This window comes from Euprymna scolopes, chromosome 11 (assembly GCF_053919585.1).
Source record: "Euprymna scolopes isolate OS-2025 chromosome 11, ASM5391958v1, whole genome shotgun sequence".
Lineage (NCBI taxonomy): Eukaryota > Metazoa > Mollusca > Cephalopoda > Sepiida > Sepiolidae > Euprymna > Euprymna scolopes.
In genome coordinates this window covers 39055543-39081289 of record NC_136492.1, presented here as the reverse complement: position 1 = coordinate 39081289, position 25747 = coordinate 39055543, and the positions used below count along the sequence as shown (strand labels likewise).

The 25747-nt window shown below is 37.2% G+C and overlaps 2 protein-coding genes across 2 annotated transcripts in view; one reads left to right on the top strand and one right to left on the bottom strand.

Moving 5' to 3' along the window:
* Positions 1-25747, top strand: part of LOC145287841 (histone deacetylase 3-like) — a 653483-nt gene that overhangs the window by 47787 nt on the left and 579949 nt on the right. The window lies entirely within an intron of this gene.
* Positions 1961-25747, bottom strand: part of LOC145287838 (thimet oligopeptidase-like) — a gene marked incomplete in the record, with an annotated part of 187935 nt that continues 164148 nt past the window's right edge. Inside the window, 5 exon segments of the mRNA XM_080135711.1 lie at positions 1961-2191; positions 19355-19471; positions 20830-20961; positions 23552-23783; positions 24439-24512. Coding sequence (XP_079991837.1) covers positions 2114-2191; positions 19355-19471; positions 20830-20961; positions 23552-23783; positions 24439-24512 — 633 coding nt within the window.

Below are 25747 nucleotides of genomic sequence, written 5' to 3'. Positions count from 1 at the left end.
CAATGGTTTCTACACTTTTGTGGCTTTTCTTAACTATAACATTTCCTTCTGGTTTGTAGGTATACTGTAATTGGAGCCATGCACCCCACTCTTGCAGGTACTGCCAAATTGTTTGGTTGTAAATGTGGTGCCATTGTCCATCAGTATCTCAGCTGGTTGGTCTTGCTCATAAAATATGGACTTCAACTGGCATATGACGCTTCGTGAATCTTACCGACATAAAGACTACCATATCCCAAAGAACCCCAATCAATGAGTAGGAGATAGTGGTCACTGCTGTAATGAATGATGCCGACATCCAAACTGTTCTAATTATCCCTCACGTCAAACTTCCCCTTGCATCAGTGTGCAGGATCAATTGACTGGAACACCTCACATTTTAACTGTCATTCATATGTTGGCTTTTGACACAGTTGGATACTTTCATTTGGCAAAGTATAACATTCGTTTTATTTCAGAGTGTCCACTCTGATAATGGATGTGTGCAATTTGCTGAATATTCAGCTGATGTGCAGCTAGGCATAAGTGAGTTTATGGATAATTGGACATTATGAGGAATGTCCAATTATCCACATACTCACTGATAGATGACAATACACTGGTTGACACTAGCTGTTCCAAAACCCTGATTAACAAAGCGGTATGCCTTTGCTGAAAATGCGAGCCTGCCAAAATTGTAACCGGCCAAGTTGCACTGGGCAGCCTGCACCTTTTACATATAGGGGTTTTAGTCATCAAAGAAAAAATGTTTCTTTTTACTGGGATTCGAAACATTTGCATGGTGCTGATGTCCACCTTCCCCAGAGCCATTTCTCTGGCATTCTGAGGTAAAGTGTCCGATTTCATTGCACTTGAAGCATCGTAATTTCTAGCGCAATCTTCAGATGATACTTGTCCCATTGCGCAGTCTTTGGACATATGGCCTTGGCTACTGCACCTGTAACAGATTATTCTTGAAGATTCGCTGTAAGTGGAACTTTGACCTCACCTCAAGGTAGCTATGTAGTTGTATCTCATATGAACACCTTTGCCCAAATCTCTGCAAATTACCTATGGTAAAAATTTCTAAGCATTGTGCTTGTTGCAACTCCCGTTAAGATGTCGTTGGAGAACCCCATCACAAATGCTTGCTTCAGTGCCATCTTGAACCTTTTTCGTGTGAATCTATCCACACCTGTAATTTACTATATTTCACTTGTTTCAGTTTCACGTAGACAGAGAATGCTCCCACTCCACAAAAACTTCCTTTAATCGACTTCAATCAGGTTGACATTCATCTGATGACTCCTGCCCATCTCCAAATAGAGTTGGAGTGCTTGGCGTGCGTCTCCTTCCTAATATAATGGTAAAAGGCTTGCCACATACTCTATTTTTTGGAGTTTTGCAACAAATCATACTTTCTTGACCCAAGCTACCATGTCTCTGTCACTGTAAAAGGACTTTATTATGCCTTTAAAAAAAGCATGCTGAAATAACTTGAAATAAAAAAATAATTTGGCATGGTTGTTATTGTTGTTGCAGTTGAAAGAATAATATGACCCACAATCAGTGGACGTATTTTTCTTTGTTCTCTTGTCATCTCAATATGTTGATTCCTTTTTGACATAAGATATTCCTCGATTTGCTGTTGACATAATTTGGCTCTATTTTATAGTCTCAATGAGATTTCATATATATATATATATATATATATATATATACACAATTTACTCTATAACATCACTGCCAGCAGTCATTTTGAGGTCAGAGATCGAATCACACCACAGATGGGCCTACTTATATTGCCATGTAAATCTTTTGGCAACTGGCAGATGAGATATCTTCCCAGTATCTTCGTCACACCAACATCAACACTTTTATATGATGTAACCGGAAGTTGTTAATAAAAAAATAAATAACCATTATATACTGGAAAATAAGATAATTAATTTCAAAGGAAATTAAACAAAATATGATAAACTTAGATTGTTTAAAGTTTATTGGCTTCAAAGATTGAAACTTTTAACATTTCTTGAGCAAAAATATGTATGCTCATTCAAAAAAATGTAGTTCCTGATATTAATTAGAAAAAAAAATTGACATAACTATATTTCTAAGAGAATTGCAATCAAATCTAAAAACCTTTACTGATCAAAAAAGCTTCTTCATTAGGTTCACGCCCAAGGAAGTTACGCAACATCTCATCAGCATCCTGAAAAGAGAAAAAAGTTGTAAAACATGTTTTAGAGTTTTAAAACCAAACAGAAGAATTTTGTCAGTTTAACTTAAACTGACAAAACTTATATGTCAATGTGATTGCGTCATATTACAGCACAATCCCGTTGACACACTGGTTCTCGCCAGATCACCGAAGTTAAGCAACATTGAGCCTGGCCAGTACCAGATGAGTGACCATTTAGAAATGGGAGGTGTTGTATGTACCATGAGGTAAAATACCAGGTTAAGAAACTGGCGTGGTCTGTCCTTCCCTCAAGATTAGATGGGACTCTATTCAGCTACTGACAAAATTTGAATTACACTACAAACTCGTGTTGTGAGTTCAATCTCAGCTGCAGCCATGCTGGATGGATGATGGACAAACATTAACAATAAATTTTGAAATTTTAGACAAACTTTTTGATTTATAATCTTTTGATTTTAAGGGTTTTTTTTTTAACTTTTGATTACTATGTTTTAAAAAAAATGACATACAGTTTGATATCATCAAAATTAAAAAAAATAATTCATAATTTCAATGTTGAACTATTGAATCATTTGCCGTTATGTTTGTTCAGCACAATCACAGATCCCACAACTAATGTTAGACAGCCATCAAAATAAAAAAATAAAAACTTTGTGAATTAACATTGACTTTCATCCTGGAATTACTAAAAATGAGAACAGTTGACTAGATAATATATAAAGTTTATTGAATTGAGAATAAAGCAATTTTTTTTCTAAAATCATATACCAATAAGTGATTAGCACAAAAGAAACATATGAATCACAATTCAATATGCATATGTTTATATTTTTTTTTATGCAGTCACGAATAGAAGAAAATCTGACTATTTTAAGTTTCAATTAACCAATACTGAAAATGGAATATTTGTTATCCAAAATTATGAAAAGCCAGAAGTTCACAGAACTAAATTTAAGCAAGAGTTGTAAATATACAACTATAAATATGTGCAAAGAACTTTTCAAATATAACAAATTACTCTATTGAGCCTTCACTAACCCTGATATTTTTCAGCGAGTAATGGAAAATTTATTGGCAGGAATTCTACATGTAATCACAAGTTTAGGGTTACAATCAGAATTCGGTTCTGGGATTCGGGAAGGAGTGAGTCACTCGCTTGACAACAGCATGCCCTCTTCTTTTTCAATCGACCATATCTGGCCTCTCGCCACTAATGTCACACCGCACAATCTGAACGTCAGCAATACAAAATTCTTTTCAAGAGAAGATGTTCACGACTCTTTTCTTTCTGCCCCAACAGGGAATTTTTCCCAGCTTTTATATCCTCCTATCTAGAAAAAAAAAAAAGGAAAAGACAGGAAAAAAATAGCTTCTCCCATCATGCCCTGCCTTCCCAAGTTGTCCTTCATGTATATAAATGAGCTAGTCATACTTTCCTTCTTCTTTTCCAAAGAGTGATGCAGATATGCCCGGTACATTACTTTTTTTTTTCTAACCATATACCCCACACGCCTCCTGATCTTCGAGATCAATAAGACACTTCATAATCCTTCATCCAAGCAGGCCTCCTCCTCTTGCGTTGAGGCCTCTGGGAGACAACTTCTTGGGGGTTGATGTTTTCAGGTTCACTACGGACATTCTCGTTCAGTTGTAAAGAACCACAATGTGGTGCTAAGTTGAATTGGGGTGCATTGTTAGTTTCTTGATCGATCTCGACTTCCTCCTCTCCACTGCCATAACTGCGCACCGACACAACACAGGTCTAGGATATGTCGGGGAATGCCATTCACCATCACGTTGTTCTTCGACTGCATTTCCGTTACGACCCCTCTCCCCCAGCGAGTGGTACATTTTGCATTGGTGGGGGCTTCATCCACACCTCCTCACCCACTTTAATGGTAGCTTCTTCACCCTCAATTCCCACCATTTTGTTGCACGGATGCTGCCACTTATATGCGAAGATGGCTCTATGAAGCAGAGTTGTCTCATCTTGTCTGGTTTTCGGTGAGATGTTGTACCAAAACACCGCCTCCATGGGTGAAATGTTGCTGTTTTCTGCAGCAGCCTTGATGGTGCGATGATTCTTCTCTACTATCCCATTGCCACTCGGTCAATACGCTGCCCTAAAAAATTGCCTTACTCCCCACTTACCACACACCCCTTTAAAGGCTTCTGATCAGAAAGCGGGGCCATTGTCCATTAACAGTTCCTTAACCGGCCCTCTCTTCAAAAATATTTCTTTGATGACCCCTCTGATTGCCCATGCAGCTTCTGCCCTGATCTCTCTCCATATGGCAAACTTCCCCGGACCACAGTCGACCATTGACAGATCCAGCTTATGGTGATAATGGGTCACATCAATGGCCAATCGTTTCCAGTTTTCCGCAATGTGTAACTTTCCTGCTTCGTGTCTAGATGGTCTGGGGTTTATCGACTGGCACTCCTGACAGTGCTCCACTACCTCCTTGACCTCCTCCTCGGTGGTTTCCGGGTAAACCTCTCTTGCCAGGAATAACGTCTGTTCTCGACCAAAGTGGTGCATTTCATGTAACTTTTTAACTTCCTCTCCTGCACAGCATACCGAGGAAACCTCCTTTCTCTCTTGCAACCAGGCCTTCTTTACCCATGTCATCGAATCTGCCTTGTTCTTTTCTGATGAGACCAGCACTATAGATGCCTTCAACTGGAATTCCGCTATCAAATCTGCGAGTGCTCCAAGCCTGCGCTTGATCAGCATTTCTGCAGCACCTCTGGTCCTAACTCTCTTATAGCCGACCTGATCCATGAAACTACCGTTGCCGAATCGGATTTGATTTCAATTGTTTTCAATCCCCACTTCAGAGCCAGATTGATTCCTTTCATAGCGGCCTCCAGTTTGGCTACTGCGAATAGTCGTTTTTCTTTCTTAGCCACGCTGCATATTCCACAGTTACACCTCCCATCTCTAATATGACGCCCAATGCCAGACTGCTGGCATCGCACCAAATCACCCCCGCGTCTCCGCCGCTGACATACCATTCCCCCTTTACTGGGTCTTCTTTCATCACTCTCGCGATGATTTCTTGTAGCATGTTCGTGACCTCCTTCGTCACACGACCCTCCCAGCCATCAATGCCCGTTTGTCATTTAATAAAGCTGCACGCCAGAGTTCTCGTTTTGCCACGTCAGTTCCGATTTTGGGTATTGCATTCCCTCGTCTAAAGACAAGGCTTCCTTTGCCATCTCGGCATAGTTTCAACCCCAACGCCGCTCCTCCATTCAGGGACTTCGCCGGTTTTGCAGTCAAGCCATACCTTGCGACATGGCCTCTCACTTTTTCTGCTGTCACCTCTGCTTCCTCCACGAGAATGTCGTCAATGTACGAACTAGTGGCCTTGTCCACTGTACAGTCTTTACTCAGCACTGTCTTCAGCACGGCAGTCATAATTTGGGGGGCTGAGCTCAGCCCAAAGCCTAACCTTGTCAGGCAATACATCTTCCCCTTGTACCGGACCAATTGATGTTGCCAGAGTTTTTCATCTACATGGATCTGGAGATAAGCCGACTTCAGGTCGACAATCTTAGTGGCCCGCTCCAACCTCCTCTATTTCCTCATACATCAATCCCCTTTCCAGTGTGGCAGGCTATGTATCTGTTTAATTCTCTGAAATCCAGTACCGGTCTAACTTTGTTCTTTGTGGATTGAACAACTGCCATTAATGGTAGCACTCCTTTTTCTTCCCCTGTCCACGGTTTCAGAATTCCCTCCTCTATCCACCTCTTCCTCGAATCTTTTTCTTATTTCTCCTCGCAGTGTTTTCTTGTAGCAGCTTACTTTGTTTCATAGTTCCAGAGGCCTGGAGATCCATTTCCATTCCACCGTCCACCTCTCACCATCGAACCTCGTCAGGAAATCCTCGTCCTCGATGCAGCAAGCCTCCAGTTTTTGCGTTCTGATATTTCTATCACCTTCCACTCCTGCCATTCCTACTGCACCGAGGCATCCGAAAGTTACTTGGCCCCCTCTCAACGTAGCGCCCCCCAGTTGGTTGATCGCATTTACACCTAAAACTACATCAACATCACCAACCAGACGATCCAACACCAGGGCTCATAGTCCAATAGGCACACCTTGCACCAGTACTTCCGCTGTTGTCTCTCCTAAACATTTCACCTCCCTGCCATCCACGGTCTTAATACTCCTGGCTCCGCTCCATGATCTAGCGACATTCTTCGTTACCAACATCGTGGTGCAGCCTGTGTCAACAAGGACCATGGCTCTCTTCCCATTGACTACTACTGAGGCAACATTTCGTTGTGCGCCATTTCCACATAGAAGGGGGAACTACTGGCACAATGGCTCCCCTTCACTCATTTCCCTGGTCCCGTGAAGCAACGCAATAGCGGCTAATATACCCCACTCGTCCACATCGGTAGCAGGTGACCCCTGGTTTCGGCTCTTTGTAGTCCTTGAGCAGATGAGGACCCTGGCACCGGAAGCACTTGATGGCAGGTCTCCCCTCCTATCGCCTCGCTGCCTGTCTCTCGTCATTTAAGTGGGGCCTCATGCACTTATTTCCCCTCACATCTGCAGCCATGATTGGGCCCTTGACATTCTTGACTAGGATTCTGACGTGGACCAAGAGGTTCGTCCACTTCCATCGTATTGATCTCAGTGATTCTCTGCATGTTCGCAAAGATTTCTTCTAGGAAGCCGTTCACTAGGTATAGCTTTACCGTCATCTCCAGGCTCCTCCCCACGTAACCAGCCAATCCTTCTAGTCTCCTGATCTCCGCAGCAAAGACGTCAACAGACTCGCCAGTCCACCTCAAACTTGCAAGCTTGCTGAGTGCTTCAAATGGACTCTCAGCGCAAGCCAATTTCAGTCTTTGCTCCACTGAGGCAAGGTCTCCCTTATCTTCATCGCGCATCTGCTGGTAAATAGTGAGGGCTTCCTCCTCTAAGTAGAGCGGCAGCAGGGTGACCACGTCTTCGATTTTTTGCAACCTTGCCACCATCTTTAATTTTTCTAGCCATTTAATTAGGTCACCCTCCCCAGTGAAGGGTCTCAACATCGGAGTCTCCAGTCAGCCTTGTTAACCTGCTTGAAATGCCGAAATAGCTTCTAGGGTTACAATCAGAATTCGGTTCTGGGATTCGGGAAGGAGTGAATCACTCGCTCGACAACAGCATGTTTCTGCCCTCTTCTTTTTCAATCGACCATATCTGGCCTCTTGCCACTAATGTCACACCGCACAATCTGAACGTCAGCAATACAAAATTATTTTCAAGAGAAGATGTTCATGACTCTTTTCTTTCTGCCCCCTCCAGGGAATTTTTCCCAGCTTCTATATCCTCCTATCTAGAAAAAAAAAGTAAGAGACAGGAAAAAAAAATAGGTTCTCCCATCATGCTTTGCCTTCCCAAGATTCCCTTCATGTATATAAATGAGCTAGCCATCTTTCCCTTCTTTTCCAAAGAGCGATGCAGATACGCACGGTACTTTTTTTTTTTTTTTCTAACCATATACTCCACAAGACTTGATGATATTCTGATTAGTAGCTAGAATAATACAGAGCATGTAAGAAACTTGGAAGTTTTAAAATAACTCAGGGAAAAAAAAATAAACATGATTCTGTGGCAGCATAAATAATGTACTCTGGACATAAGACCATCATAGAAGGTGTTACACAAGTTGGAACTTATGTATAAGCAATGAAAGAAGCACCGAAACCAGAAAATACAGTTGCAGGTCTATTTAGTTATGATAAACTATTATCATAAATTTCAACCAAAGTTGTCAACTGTACTTGCATGCTTACAAACTCTACACTACTAGGGAAATAATTCTAGCATCTCCATATAGCATTGGAGCAGTAATATCTCACATTATGAAGAACAGAGATGATAAAATCAATAGCATAGCTTTGTGTACCTTTGCAGTGCCAAAAAAAAAGAAAGAATTATGCACAAATAAACAAAAAATGTTTCAGTTGTGTATGGTGTAAAAATGCTTTGTTAAATACTATACAATTGACAAATTGACTAACGATAAACTTTTGTTAAAATTGTTTTAAGAAAACAAAACAATACACATTCATTGATGGGCAGTTACACTGCCAGTAGGTGAATAAATCTTGCCATACACAAAAGGATGCAACATGTCAAATACTGTTTCAATTTCAACATCAGTCCAAATTGCTGGAGAGATTTCTATACTAGTCAACTTGCTAGAGTCATCACCAACAGATGCATGATGGCCAGATAGTCCATAAAACCATATTTCAGACGCAAAGATGAAATAACACATCTTCATCATGCACTGTTAACTTTAAGCTATATTCAATTCTATACTAGGTCAAGCATAAAATGTCCACTATGGCCTTGTTGCATTCCTGGAAATGGTTCCATTTGGATTATACCAGATTATGTTGCTGAATCTGATTAACAGTAATACTTTCTTCTTATATTATTAACTAGCAGGCCCCATCATAAAATATGCTTAAATATATGTAACAGAAGCTCATGGTGAGTTCCAATGTAGAAGGGCTAGACAATTCCCCTCTTTCTTTTTATATTCTTCAGACAAATAGTGCTTCCTCCTCTGAATGCCCATGCTTTGGAACATGCACAGATGTATGATAAACAAGTAACCATATCCCTTCCTCTAGCACATCATATATACATATCTTTCTCTACTTATGCCACCCACCTTAAATGTGAAGTGAATGGAAATAGAACAAATTAGGAGAAATCAATTTTAGCAGGAATCAGTGCATGAAGAAATTCATTTGAACATTCTTTGGCCACTCGTTAAAATGTGAAATGCTGATGTCTTGCTAAGTGCCACAATATGAATCCATGGCAAAAATTTTTTTTTAAAAAATGAAGAAATCACAGTGTGCCCAGATTAAACTTGAGGAGAGTTGATTGCACGGAAATGAGTGAGGCAGCTTACAAATTTTTCTATGTAACAGAACAGGGCAGGCCTCTAAAAGAGAAACTATGCTTGAATGCAAGCCAATATATATATATATATATATATATATATATATATATATATATATATCATCATATAATGATTAGATAACTCTGACTGACGTAAAAAAACATTTAAAAAAAAAATGTTTCAATTTCAACATTATTTCATGTGTTTAACGGTAGCCAAATGTATACAGTCCTTGCTAATCAAGCCAGAGATGGCTTGTGTCGCTGGGTTTGAATCTATTGACTGGTGTTAATTGTGACACCCTGCACTGAAGATTCCCTAAAGGATGAAACACTAGTGTCTGTAGGTATTTTAGTAAAATAATTATATATATATATATATATATATATATATATATATATATATGAAAAGACCAAAGCCACTTACAAATTGTGCTACATAGTAAAATAAGGGACAAACCTTGAAAAACTATGCCTATGTCCAAACTGATATACATATAAAGACATATGTATATAGTTGCATATTGCACGGGGATACAAGAGATGTTGCAGCATTGCTAAGAGAGGCAGAGGAAATATTGTTACACTGCATGAAGATGCAAGTGAGAGGTTGCTGCATAGGTTGGTTGGTTGGTTGGTTGTTTTACGGCATATCAACCCTTTTCAGGTTATTTAATGCCGAATCCAAAGATTTTTAAGAAAAATTTTTAATAGAATATATTTAATAGAATATATATTTGTTTTCAAGTCGGTTTTTATTTAACCCAGAGTTGGGACCCTAACAGTTACTACCACTCTGGGTCAGAGTGGACCTGGGAGCAATGGCAATTAAAGAGTGGGGCCTCACCATTGCACATAGTTTAAGGTCATATCCAGGACCTGCATAGTGTGGAATGTAAAAGAATGGACCTTTTGCCACATCATGAGAAATCGTTCATCAAAGAGGAATTAATTCAACAATCTTTTAGAGCCTTATGATATTGATCCCGCTCAGAGGGACAAAAAACTAAAGATTGGATTATACCAGACTGTTGTTATATACTGAATTGTCAGAGAATTTTGGAACTGAAAAACACATTTTTTTTTAACATTCTATTCAATTTGGATACTGCATGTTTCCACCAATGTAGTATTTTGTGTTTGATATTTCCATTCTACACTCAAACGCTCCTCATTCCAATGAACAGTTGAATTAATTTCTTTGGACATTTATGTTTGAATATGTTTCTTTTATTTGTGTTTGGGCTCAAATAATCATTTTGCATTATATAAAAAAAAAGAGGAATATACAGTTTTGTTTTGCTGATTTCTTTTTATTTGTACCCTGCCCCCAGTTAGGTATTGTATGAAGATTCTGTTGAGGGGATTGAACCCTGTTAAGTAATAAAAGCATTTTAAGTATATAAACCCTTAATTGTTGTGTTCTGTCATTTTTGCCAATTGCGTGCTTCATTTGGTCGTTCTCTGACGATGCTGATCTGAACCTAAGAAAGCGTGGCGTATAGGCCGCAACATTTCATGACTGACATCTTATTTCTTGTATTAATTCACACATTATGAGAATGTAGGAAGATACTGCTAATTTCGTAATCGAAAGATTCTGCACAGGGGACTTCTTTCAAATTGAGTTCTCAGCTTGTATTGTTACACGGAATGCTCGTACGGAATATATCCTAATATATGGAACTCTCATTCAGGACGTATCGTTACATATGACATTTTAATTTATACAGATTTTGTATTTATTGTTATAAAGCCAATTCTCTATTCATTATTATATTGTGGTCTTAAAACTAAAAAACAAAATATGACTTGGATCCCATCAGCTAGAATCAAAACCAAAATATTTAACACTTCAGTCTTAGTCGTTACCATTTGAGGTTCAGACAGATAAGTAATAGTTAAGAATGAACAGACTTTATAAATGTAGATTTGCACATGCATACAAGAGCACTTTATGTTAACTTACGCCTGCCAGGTTCCATTTTTTGCAATTTTGATCCCTTAGGAGCTTTTTTTTTTTTTACTGGCTTTTATAGTGTTACCCGGTTGTAAAATATGGTTAAAAGAAAAAAAAAAAAAAAAAATTGGCTTGAGTGTCATCAGCCAGAAGCGAACCTGAAAACAAAATTTTGTAAACAAAAAAGAAAAAAAAGAAAAAAAGAAAATGTCACGTGCTGAGCGCAAGTTATCAATCAGACCACAACAACACAGATGTTATGATATTGCAAATTTATCTTTTTAAAATGAAACAATGAATCAATTATTCGCGCATGCACGATTAAGAAACAGTGTCAAAACCAAGGTCTTACCTGACCCTCCTATTCAAACAAAACAACATTTCTACATGAAATAATTAACGATTTTTTCTAATTTTTAATATTACGAGATGCATTCAATAAGTTTCCAGATTTTTTTAATATGGACACTTTTATTGATAATACACACATGAAACTCTAATCTCCTTTGAAGTAATCTCCTCCGGCTACAGCACACTTGTTATACCGTTCCAACAACTTCTCAAAGACCACATGAAAGTTCTTTTGTGTGAGTGTGTCAATGACTTTCATCACAATCTCTTTCATCTCCTCAATTGTCTCATACTGACAGCCTCTAAGGTTTCTCTTGAGCTAAGGGAATAACCAAAAATCACTAAGGGCAAGGTCTAGACTATAGGGAGGGTGAGGAATTGTCTTGATGCCCATCTTGGTCAAATAGTCTGTGACAAGGATGGAGCACCCTTGGGACAAACTTTGCACAAATCTTCTGCATCTTCAGTTCCTTGCGAATAATTGAGTTTACACCTCCCCACACTAACATCAAACTGTGCACAAACTATAGACATATGACTGCCCTTATCTATGAAATTCTTTATTTAGCCAATCAACTCTGGTTTCTGTGTTCCTTACTCCTCCCACACCTCTCATCATTCCTCACAGACACCCTGCCTTTTTTGAATCTCCTATGCCTCTCAAAAGTTGATGCACGATTCATGCAAGATGGTCCAAAAGCAGTGTGAAACATTTCATACATTTCTGTGGCATTTTTTCCAAGTTTAAAACAGGATTTCAGCGCACATCGTTCTTCTAAAGTATCCTCACACCCAGATTGTACTTTTGAAATTCACCAGCTGTGACAATCAGGCTTTAGTGAGGTGTAGCTGTTTATTTGAACCTGAAATCATAAAAATTGGTCAGTCATCTCATAAGATGTATAGCAATAACATACTGAATTTTCAAGAGTCGACGACAATTTTAAATGCCTGTACAAACAAAGTCTGGGAACTTATTGAAGGCTCCTTGTATGTTTCCAAGAGATTGTACTTCCTAACAGCACTGCTTTGATGTGGATGACAAGTTTTTAGTGGACATGCAAATACACAAATGACTTAGATTTATATAATAGACTAGCGAGGGGAGGGGGCGCCTGACATTGCTGGTCGTATAATACAGATAAATAACAAAAACAAAACAAAAAAAAAGAACATTGGTGCATTGTGGATGCACGTAAGAAAGTTGAGAATTTTAACAGAAGATAGAAGAGAAAAAAAAAAAGGAAAATGCTGCATGCTGAGCGTGAACTTGCATGACTTAAGTTTGAAAGCGAACATGTTATCAATCAGACTATGATGACACAGATGTTATGATGTTGCAAATTTAGCTTTTTAAAATGAAACAACAAATTGACCGTGCAATTTACAAACAGCATTGAAACCAAGAGTTTTGTCTGATCCCTTCAAACAAAATTTGCCTCCAAGACAACTGCCTATGTCTGATTTGCATGTTAAGTTAAAAAAAAAAATTTTTTTTTCTTCTCTTCTCAAACAGAACGTTACTTGGCACTCTTATAATTAATCCTAATTGTATTCTGTAAGTTTAATCCTCTCCTGAAAACTAACAATCTGCTCTACTTCCCAAGCTGCCACTAACACTCATACAATACACCCGACTTAGATGGGGATCTTTAGCTTTCAGCCCTTAACCTTCACATGCAAACCGATTGGAAGTCATGATCACTAAACATCTGTACATTTCTACACCTTAGGTATGCATTAGTTTATTCTTATCCAGGTGGGTACTCACTAACAACAGTCTGTACTTAGATATACAACTATCTATATTACATAGCAATAGTTGTCCCTTCCTTAGCTTAGCAATGTTAAATACAAAAACTGAACCGATACTCTATAATGCAAAATACAACTTCCTGATTTTTAAACAAAAGCTGAAGATATCTTCATTAGAAATGGTAACCTACTTAATGCCTACAATCTCCATATATTCGCATCTACTGGAAATATGCCCATATATCTATTTATTGTACTATACATATTGTATACGACATAGCATATAATTTACTCCCAATTATACCTGTATTGTAATATCAAAAATGAAGTTACTTGTATCTATTAAATATACAAATTAACTCTCCTGCTATCTAAAATATCCAGAGCTTATACAATTTTTTCTAGTTAATTCGTAATACCATACCATTCTGCAACGCATTATCTTATTCCTAAGCCAACATAAAAATAAGAAAAGGAAACTTTTTTTTTTTTAACCTAAAGGAAAAAACAAACCATGTTAACTCCATCCAACAGACCTGTTTGCAACCATAGCTGCTTCCACTGCATGAACTCTTACTCAGCCCCTCCTCCAGTAACAATGAAATAGCAATGCCCTGTAATCACTTTGAGGAGTATAATTTTTTAGTTGATATATAGCCCTTTTAAACTAACCCGTTAACATTAATCACCAACGCGGGGGCGCAGAAATACCTGGATTAGGACCCAGGCGTGGGGAAAACCCTCTCGGTGCTGACGAACCTGTAGATCTTCCCAGGTCATCTGTCTAGGAGAAGGAAAACTCTGAAGCTAAACCAAGGGGAGGAAGGCCTCTCCAGTCTTGGATGACAACCTTCCTAGAGCTGGTGACTCAAACAAATTACCAGTCTGCAAACCTAAACTGCTTAAGGAGTAGATAGGCACTGTCTATCGCCTGGCTTCCATACTTATTCTTTGCCTATTAGCTAGGCATAGAGATCGAATCACAGGAAGTCGACAGACCTTCAGTGGTCGATCTTGTTTCCTGACTAGGGCAATGAACGCCGTTTTCCCCACTCCCGACATCCCATCCCCTAAACTGGGCACTTGGGAGTGCTTGAATGCCATAATGCTAGTACAAGTAGATTGGGTTGACCATCGTCTGATGGGTTGAGGGTACCGGATAGACAGTTCCTGGCTACTGTTCCCGACTGGTAGTACAGGAAGCCTAACTCTTTGGTAGCGCTTAGAGCGGCTGCTCCATCAACAGTTGTATAATATCGGGTTGTTGGTAGTGCCATGTCGAGCATGAAAAGGGACCCTGCACTCATCCTCGGTGGGCTATCCCGAGGCCACAATCCTAGTAGATGGCAGGACAACTGATGGTCTGCTTGTGTTGCATGTCTGGTATTCTGCATAACGACTTGTTCAGCATCCCTTACCTAAACTGAAACTCTTTAAAAAAATGACAGTACAATAAAAAATTACGCTAAAATCAGGCCCAAACTCAAACAAAAACAACCTACCTTCTCCCTTGAGGCTTGTATTTACGAACATCCTTAGCACTTACGAACAGCTTAGAACTAATTTAAATGATGTCGAAGCATTTCTCCTAACAAACACCCCGGATATCTTAGCACTAAGTGAGACTAACCTACACTCCTCCATCCCCTCTAACTACTTTAACATGCCTGGCTATCTCCCACTCTGCCGTAAGGACTCTGACAGACATATGCACGGACTTGGAGTCTACATTCGTAACACCCTCCCCTTGACTAGAGAAACAAACCTAGAATCGGATGATCAAGCCTTTATGTGCTTTAGACTAAACATACAACATAACATTAGCTACTTTTATTTTCTCTACCGCTCTCCCTCGACCCAGGACTGCACCATAATAAACAAAGTATCTGACAGCATAGACACAGCACTCTCCTTCCACACTAGCGCACAAGTACATGTATTTGGTGACTTTAATGTTCACCACAAAAACTGGCTTGGATTCTCTACTTACACAGATGCAGCGGGCAACACAACACATAGTTTCACTATATCTCACTCCCTATCACAAATGGTTACATTTCCAACCCGTTTCTCTGACGAGCAAGAACAACACACATCACTTCTAGATCTGTTTCTGACCACAGTTTCCGAGGATTGTATAACAAATGCTGACAGCCCACTTGGGAACGCCGATCATGCAGTGATAATGGTAGAAATCGCCCTAAACTCTAAACCCAAAACTGAAGAGCCAGTGCTCAAAACAACGATATATTATAAAAAGGCTGACTGGGAAGCCACCAGAGATTTTATCAGAGATGCCCCATGGGGAAATATTTTTTCTCTCCCTGCTGAACAGAGTGCAAATGAGACCACTGAATGGTTCAAAATGGCAATTGAAGCACATGTTCCCATGAGGAAATTTTATAGCAAGCCCCACTCTCACCAATGGTTTACTTCTACTTGTGCAACTGCCATTGCTCAAAGGCAGCATGCATACCACAGATTTAACCAACATAAGTCCAGTTCAAACAGGCAGAAGTATATAGAAGCTAGAAGTAACATTAAGAAAGAAATAGCGACAGCTAAGAGAGAATTTACTGAAACCACTAAAAAACGCATCAAAGCACAAAATTTAGGAATGCGTGATTTCTGGAAAATCTACAACAGTGTAGTAAATAATGGGCAATCAACAATTCCCCCACTAACCAAGAATCATGAGGTTGTTTGCTCAGCAACCAACAAGGCTAATATGCTTGCCAGTCGGTTTGCCTCAAACTCCACAATGGACCCTTCCAACCACCCTCTGCCTGACTTTCCTTTGCGGACAGATGCCACGCTAGACGATCTAAAAATCACCCCTGCTCAGATGCATGCTATCATAAAAAACCTTGACACTTCAAAAGCATGTGGACCTGATCTCATCCCAGCTGTGCTCAGCCAAAGTAGCTCCCGTTCTCTCCAAACGCTACAACAAATGCCTTAATCAAGCTTTTTTTTTTTTTTTTTTCCACACAGTGTTCACCACTTATCAAGGCCCGGAAGCCACTCAGGGATAAGGGTTATTGCAAGTACATTACGTTAGTGTGGAGATTTGATGAAGTATTTACTTAAGGGGGCGGTTCATTAGGAATTTGTTAACGTTGGATTTGAACACATCCAAGTTGTAGTCCGGTGGGAAGCAGGCAGATGGAACAGAGTTCCACAGGCGTGCAGTTCTAAGAAAGAAGCTTTGTTCATGGAATCTGCGTTTTGATTTAGGCACAGATACAGAGTGGGGGAAATTTTTCACAGTTGATTCAGCTAGACGGGTGTTTTTCGTGAAAGATTGGTGAAGGGGGACCAGAGATTGGAGTTCAGATGAGCACCTGCCTTGGAAATAACGATAAAACAAGGATAGGTTCGCAACGTCTCTTCTGTGGGAGAGAGGTTGCAGGGTAGAGAAAAGGGCATCCCCCACTAAGCCACGAAGTCTATTTTGTACTCTGTCAAGGCAGGATAGGCTGTTTTTAGCAGCTCCTGCCCAGATATGGCAACAGTATTCCATCCTTGGATGTACTTGGCTTTTATATAGATAGAGAATTGCATCAGTAGTGAGATATCTTCTGGAGCAGTAGAAGGATCCCACCATCTTTCCAGCGACCTTGGCAACAGACTTGATGTACGTGTTCCATTTCAGATCAGGAGTAAAGGTCAAACCCAGAAGCTTGTCAAAACACGGGGCCTCACCCAGACGAGAGCCATTCATCACAATTGATGCCAGATGGGGATCAGAGCGTTGATGATGTAAGGATAGGAGTTTGGTTTTGGATGCATTAAAGGTAACCAGCCACATCTTCCCCCACTGAACCACGCGCTCGAGATCAGAGGAGAGAGAATCAGAGAGAACTTTGTCATTTACAGCCTTTGATGTGTTGCCATCGATGGTCGTATCATCAGCATAGATGTCAACGAATGATTTAAGTATGTGTTTAGGGAGGTCATTGATGTAGATCAGGAAGAGAGTTGGGCCCAGGATTGACCCTTGAGGGACTCCAGCATTTATATTGCAGGCCTCCGATTTTTGTCCATCTACCACTACTCTTATAAGCCTATCGGAGAGAAATGATTTAATGATTGAGAAAACATTTCCAGTTATACCGTAGCTGGAAATCTTGTGAAGTAGACCCTTATGCCATACCTTGTCGAAGGCCTTTGATATGTCAAGAGCAATTGCCCTAGAAAGGAAGCCTTTGTCAAGAGATTCACTAATCCTGTGAGATATAACCATCAGCACATCTGCGGTAGATCTTACAGAGCGGAAACCATATTGTGTGTCACTAAGAAGGTTATTCCTGCTGAGGTGGTTGACTATTTCTCTATTTAATATGGATTCCAGCAACTTACTCATAACACACAGGAGACTTATTGGTCTGTACTGAGAGGGAGATGACTTATCACCTGAATTCTTAAATACAGGGTAAACTGATAAGGTCTTCCAGGGAGTCCGAAAGCACTTCTCCTTAAGGCAGCGCTTAAATAGTTTCGTAAGTAAGCTTGCTTTCCATGTTGTTGGAAAACTGCTTCTGTGGTACCAGTATTCAAGAATTCTGGCGAAAGAACTGACCTATCAAATTAGCGTCCCATTAGCCTCCTCCCACTTTTCGCCAAAATATTTGAGACCATAATTAACCATGCTCTAGTACATCACCTTACAGATGCTAAACTTCTGACTGACCAACAATATGGATTTAGACAAGCCCGTTCCACAGCAGACATCCTCACTGTAATCTCTGAACGTATATACCATTCACTGGACAAAGTGGGAGAGGGCAGAGCGGTAGCTCTAGATATATCTAAGGCTTTTGACAGGGTATGGCATGAGGGTCTCCTCAGGAAAATTAAATCATACGGTATCACTGGTAGAATACTTAACATAATTAAATCCTTCTTAGATAAGAGAAAAATCCAGGTTGTCTTCAACAGTTGTACATCTAAACAATATGATATAAATGTGGGAGTCCCTCAGGGGTCTACCCTTGGGCCTCTATTGTTCCTAATATTCATTAATGACCTCCCCGACAAAATTGCTTCTGAGATGGGTATATATGCTGATGACACCACACTCTATAACAGGCATGACAGGAAACAAATGAACACATATCTAAAGAAATGGCAAAAACACTAGAGGATGACCTCCAATCTGTAATGGAATGGGGACAAAAATGGATGGTCACATTCAATGCTGCCAAGACTAAACTGGTTTCCTTCAATAATTACAAGAAACCTTCTCTGCCATGAATAGCAATGGCCAGTGACTCTTTATCTGAGAGTACATCTTTCAAACTGCTTGGCCTAACGTTCACAGGTAACATGAGTTGGAACAATTACATTGAAAGCATTGCCAAGGCCGCTGCGAAGAAGGTAGGCTCTCTCTACCGTGCTAGAAAACTACTAACATTCGAAAGTATCCTGTACCTCTATAAGGCCACCATTCACCCATGTATGGAGTATTGCTGTCACATTTGGGCTGGTGCATCTGCTATTTGTCTCTCGCTCCTAGACAAGGTTCAAAAGAGAGTTGCCAATCTGATACGCCCTGAACTGGCATCTAAACTTCAGCCTCTGTCCCATCGACGAAATGTTGCATCCCTCTGCCTGTTCTACAAGTATTTTAATGGTGAATGCTCTGGCAAACTGCAGACACTTGTGCCCCCACGACGTAGACACCTTCGACAAACCTGACAGGCAGCTAAATCTCACCCCCACACAGTAGAGATCCCTAGATGTAAAAGATCTTTCTACTCCAGTAGTTTCTTCCCCAGAACTGCTAGACTCTGGAATTCCATTCCAGGTCCCTGCTTCCTCAACTGTACTGACATGCAGAAGTTCAAGTGTAACGTGAACCGACATCTTGCTGCCCAAATCCCTACATAGTACCCCAGTAGTTGTTGCCCCTGATAGTAGCCCACTACACCAAAGTGGCAATGTACCTTGTTTGGGGTGAAAATGGAATAAAAAAAAAAAAAGAAAAAAAAAGATATTTCTACATAAAATTTAGTACAGGAAAGATAAAGGAAAAGATGAATGTCTGGGTGATGAGCAGAATAATAATTTTTCAGCATACTGAATATGTAGATGAATTTGATGAACATGCAATTTAGAATACTAACAGTAATATTAGTAATGTGCATTGTCAATCACATAAGTATCAAAGACTTACCAGTGATCCACCAGGGGCTAATATTAGATTTCGATAATCTTTGCCAACTACTGGATTCATAATTCCTTCCTTTTTGAATCGAGTGGCAAACATATCCATGCTAAATACTTCACTCCACTAAATAATAAAGATTGAAAAATTATTGAAGACAATTTACGATACAAAAACTAATTTAAAGAATTTCAGCATTGAATTTAATTGTTTCTGTCTATGCACACTAAGCAAATCTTAAAAAGTCTCAATCTTAAACCATCGTGCCATATCATTAAAAACAAATTCAAATCAAAATTTTAAACTATATAAATGAATTTGAGGTTTATTTTTATTTTTCAATATGAAGAAATGCTTTTTTTTTTATTAAATTTGTGTGCATTTTAATTTACTTCATTCATTCGATTTAACAACATTATTACAATACATGGAAAATTTACAAACAAAAACAAACAAAATAAATTGCGAATGTATAATTTTATACATAATTTAAATATGTGATACCTGATATGTTTTTTTTCTTTTCATATTTTTTTTCTTTTCAAACAAAACACTGGTTTAATTTATGTAGTTCAGTTTTAAATTAAAAAAAAAAAACTGATCTAAGTGCTTAGGCTGATTTCAATAAATTAAATTGATATTATAGAAAAAAATTGTTAACAAAAATCAGCACAAAAAAATATAAATTCAAGTTACATTTTCCCTTTTAAAATGTTTTTATGACTTTTGCCTGTCAGGTAGAACTGTTCTCTTCAGTTATTTTTATATATATTTAGAAAGGAAATATATATAGATAGAAAATAAATTTAAAACTTAAATAAAAAATTTCTCAACTTATGTTGAGAAATTTTTTATTTAAGTTTTAAATTTATTTTCTATCTATATATTAATTCAAAGCTTAATAAAACATATTAAAAATATTATTTTACAATTAAATTTTATGAATGTAAATATCAATTAATACAAAAAGTAAATGTTCATAAATTGGTAAGAGAAATGCATTTTTTTTTTAGATAGATGAAATACCACATTTGAATAAATATTAACATAAAAACTGAAGTTGAAAAATTTAATAAAATTCAAAACCTGGTTTTTGAAAAGTATGAATTTAATTCACTACTGTTTAAAAAGCATAAAAAGTTTCAATGGGCAACCGAATGCCAAGAAGCATTTCAGAAAATAAAGCGAATGCTGAGTAGTGAACCAGTATTAAAAGTCCAATTGATCAACCCTTCATTTTAGTAGTAAATACCAGCAATAGCAGGATTAGAGCAGTTTGCTTACAAATGGGAGAGGATGACCAGCTGCATCCAGTTAGTTTTTACTAATAGAAGTTGGAAAATTTAATAAAATTCGAAACCTGGTTTTTGAAAAGTCTGAATTTATTATAGTACTGACTAACCATATTTTTTGAAGGAATTTTTGATTATCTCTACCAAAATGACTTAAAATTAGATCAAGTAAGGTAAAAAAAACAAACTTACCAAGTATCCATAATATTGGGCATCATAACCAGAAACAACATGATTAAAAGCAGAAGCAAAATTTGTGCCAGGTGTGTTCGGAATCTCCATCAAATCTAAGCTCAGTTCTTCAAGAATTTTTGTAGTATCAGCCTATCAGAAGAAAAATAAACAGTTAGAACTAAGATAATAAATGAACTTAGTTTTTACAACTAAAAAAGGCCTTTAAGTCTCTTCAGCGAATTTCAAAATTGACGGTAACACATATTAAACATGTATTTTAGCATATCAATTAAAAAACATTAATTTAAACACAATTTGCAGTCAAAAATTATTATCTGATGGAATATGCATAAAATGGAATTCAAAAATTACTAACATTTAAGTTTTATGTGAAATATTAATCATTAAATCTAAGTGATTCTTGAAAGTCGTTTGAGTTGAAACAAAGTTATTCTCAAAATTTCACTTCACAATTGCTTAGTTTTAACCTTTGTCACTAACCTATGTTAATGCAATTATAAAATTATAATCTAGAATAACATTGCTACAATGTTTTCAAACTAAGGAGGCATTTTCGGTAAAAAAAAAAAAGCACAATATCCAAATTAAGTGTAGAAACATAAAAAATAATAGATTCAGAATCACCTGTATATTTGGACAGACAAAAAGGAAAAAAAATCATATAGAGAAAAACACATTTTCAGTTGTGAAAAAAAGAAAAAAAACTGTTTCGTCTTCAGTTACAACATTTTAATATACTGTCAGCATTTGCTGTCATCACCTAAGGCAAGTTAACCAAAAAATAAAATAACCACAATACAATGATCATATCCAAACCAGATCTTTTAAGTTTAGAGATTGCTGGATGTAAGCCATTCTTTTTATAATATTTAAATGTTCCCACTTTAATATCCATTTGTAAGTTGTTTTTTTTTTATATAGCATTAAGTTTTATTTTTAGAGGAAAGTCTTTTCCATTTTGAAGGATGATATTTTGATTATTGATCGATAGTTGATTGATTTTTCTACATTATATTTTTAGTAAATAGTTACAGTCTCACTTTCCAAGTTTTCAAAGTCACTTGGTAAATTTCTGATTATACATCTGTTTTGTTACCTTTTCACCATTCTCACTCTCCACTCACCCTGGAGTAACTGTGTGAGAGATGACAGGAGAGGAAACCCATTTGCTTTGGCATCTCATGGCTACAAGAAAGGAATTATAGAATAAAAGACAACAAAATGGAGTTTCATTCTATATTCAAAAGCAACTTTGTCATTTTCGTTAGTAGCGTGTACAAGAGAGAAACAAGTTAGTAGCTGGAAGTGTTCTTGTATGTAAAGATAGTATGAATATTATACCGGCTTGTTGACGGAGAAAATTGTTCAGTTTACACATGCTGTTGTCAGTAGTAGTTGGGATAAAGAATTAAAGAGTCTCATAGCATGAGAAAGAATGTCGGGTGTGAAGATAGCCATGTTGGCTTGTGGTACTCACGTTAGCCTGGGGCCAAAGGCAGAGCAGGGAGAAAGAATGAGCATCACTAGTTTCAGGTTTTATACACTCAGTCACGTGACTGAGAGCTGGCTTGTAATTGAGCAAGCCAGGGAGATGTTTGATTTAAATCTCGAGCAGTGAGATTTCGCCTTTGCCAGTTATTGTGGCAGTTTTTGCCTGCTACAGTATACTCGTATCAAGAACAAACCACAAACAACTGCATTTCATAGACTTCACTAGCTAAGTCCAGAAATATGTTTGGTATATACAATTACTAGTAGGCCATCTGGTATTGCCTGGTTCTAAAATATTTCAGCATATTTTAGTCTTAGTATATGATGTGCAAAGTTTCTTTATTTAGGTTTTTTGTGTCATAAATAAAGCTTCCATATTAGAGTTTTGATCTTAATAATAATCTATAGAGCTTTATCTGTGCCTTAATTTTTTAATCCGTAGGCAAGAACTCTAAAGACATGTATGGCCTGATGGCATTTAAATTAAAGTGTATGAGGAATAAATGATATTTTTTTATCAAATATTTCCAAATATTTGTATTCCATGACTAGTGGAATTTGGTAATCAAGTTTCAAAGTCTTTTGGTGCATTTTTTTTTTTTTTTTGTGTTGATGGAAATGCATCCGTTTTATCTTTGGACAATTTGAAACCATCTTCTATGGCTGATTTATTCACTTTATCTAGTAATCCTGTAATGAAATTACAGGAACTCCTCTTCAACAATACCACAAAGAACACTGACAAATCTTAATTCCAATATTCTCTCTCAGTTGTCAAAAATTCAACTGCTGCCTTCCATTTTAATCCTTTCATTTACTTCAGCTGATCCTCACATATGCTAATTGCAACTACAAAAGTCTATATTTGCAAAGAGAAGCTCTCTTCAACTTTATGGATGGTTAGCCCTGACATGCGAAGCATCATATTGACTTCTCAACCAGTAGGTGTTCTTCTTTCACTTTGTCATATATTCCAATATAGTTGCACATGTATTATGCATTAGTAAGTCATCCACAGATAAAGGAGTCTTTTCCTATATTTAAGTTTTTAATTGTTAATTTTCAGATTTAAAATTGCATCAAATAAACTGCTTCTTGTGGGAAAACCATTTATTTTTCTTTTAAAATTGTTAAGGCATCACCTTTCCTTATTTTCCAATTATGTATGCTTACGCAAATTCCAAACTATAAGGAACAGATTTTACTGAAAAATATTCAAAGTTCTTACCTCAGATTGTGTATGAATTATCTGGTCAAACTGACCAATCAAAATTTGTCTTAAATTGAAGATTGCAGCATTTGCTTTTTTAGATTTTTTAAGATTTTCAATCAGTTCATCTGGAATAGGCTGACCAGTTTCATAGTGTTTTGACATGTGATGGAGTGGTTCTTTTTCCCAAACCCAGTTTTCTAACATCTGTGATGGGGCTTCTACAAAATCTCTCTCAACATTAGAACCACTGAAAGAAAATTGCATTCCGTTAAGAATATATAATTTCAGAGAATTAAAAAAACAAAAAAAACATTTAGAATCTTTATTATAATTAAAACATTTGTACATAATTAGTTTTCTAATCTTGTATTTGTAAAATTTCCTGCTCATTACATGCCACTATATAAAACAGACCAACCAAATATCATGAAACAATTAAACTTGTTTTAGACCACAAATGACATTTGATATTATATTATGCACTATCAAAGATACAAATGTTGAACCATCATTTAAGGATTTAATGTTATCAAATCTAGAAAATCTTCCAATAAATAACTGATCAATAAAATAAAAATTTAATTAAAATAAAAGAAAGAAAAAAGGATTTATGCAATTTATCTATGAGTAAATATGTTACAAGTAGTCTGCGAAATGTCACAATGAATTATTTTGCCTGAAAACAATGCCAATTGCTATTGACAGCAATTTCAGACAAGACTTTTAAATAATCAACATAAAGAATTTGGTTGTTATTTTACAAAAAAGTTTTCTGTTCTTTTTTTTTTATTTTAAGAAATCTATTTTTATTTTTTTCTAATTATATTGACGATAAAGGCTACAACTGAATGTTAACAATAAAAAATATTTTTAAAATTGTTCAATATAAGAAAAAGAATTACCTAAAGAGAATGTACTTTGCTCTTGTACAAATCTGATGCATCACATGTCCAAATTCATGGAAGTAAGTTTCAACCTTAAATTGAAAAATATAATTCAATTTGCATATATTTTTCTGTTAAATAATAATTTTACTTAAGTTATAACTAAGTACATACCAAATCTAACTGGGAAAGTAACATATTAAAAATAATTTAAATATTTTCTTTTTATAAAGTAATTTAATTTAAACAATTTAAATAAAAAAGTGGAGCATTTTTTAATTTCGTAATTATTTTACCACCAAAAAAAAAAAAATGAAAAAAAAAGTTAGATATCTTAAAAAAAATCTCTTAAAAATTGAATATCCTTCCTTCAACATTATTTTAACATAGGATCAAAATCAATTACAATTTTATAATATTATGGGAGCATTTTATATTCATATATTTGTGATTTCTGTATCTTTCTCATATCTATTACTATCACTATCTCATATCTATTACGCTATCCTGTGTTGCCTGGAAGCATAATAAAAAAACAAAATAGAAGAAATAAAATAGTGTGTGTAACATCTTTATATCAAAACGTCTGTTTCCTTCTCTTTCTAGCTATTTTTTTTTTTTTTTTTTTTTTTATATTCAATTTTCACCCCAAACAAGGCACAGTGCCACTTTGAAGCAGGGGGCTACTATCAGGGACTTAATTAGCAGGGTCATTATGAAGGGAGATGAGTAAAAAGATGTTTGTTAACATTACACTTGAACTTCTGCATATCAGTGCGGTTAGGAAAGCAAAATCCTGGAAGGGAGTTCCAAAGACCCGCAGTTCTGGGGAAGAAACTATTGGAGTAAAAGGCTTTTTTGCACCTAGGGATCTCTACTGTAAAGGGATGAGACTTAGTAGCTTGTCGGGTTTGTCGGGGGGTAGTTACGTCGGGGAGGTACAAGTGTTTGCAGTTCGTCAGAGCATTCACCATTAAAGTATTTGTGTGACACTTACGTCACCTGCGTGTCGTCTAGTGGTGGATGTTCCCAGATTGTTGGTCCTCGTGTCTTCTGATGAGAATGTCAGTGGTCAGTACCTGAAAGAGGCTTGTCGAGCGTTTCTGCAAGCATGCCAAACGAATTAAAAAAAGGACAAGTCGATATTTGTTTTTTTTTTTTTCTGATTCAAAATTCCTTGTCATTCATAAAAGGTTACAATCGTCATTTCGTATTTCCCTTATAAGTTAGGGACTGGCCGTTTGTTAACTGCAAAGTTATTTCTTTTTCGGTAAAAACTAAAAATACGTGGCAGGGTCAATCGATGAGGTGCTTTTTCGCTCGTTCG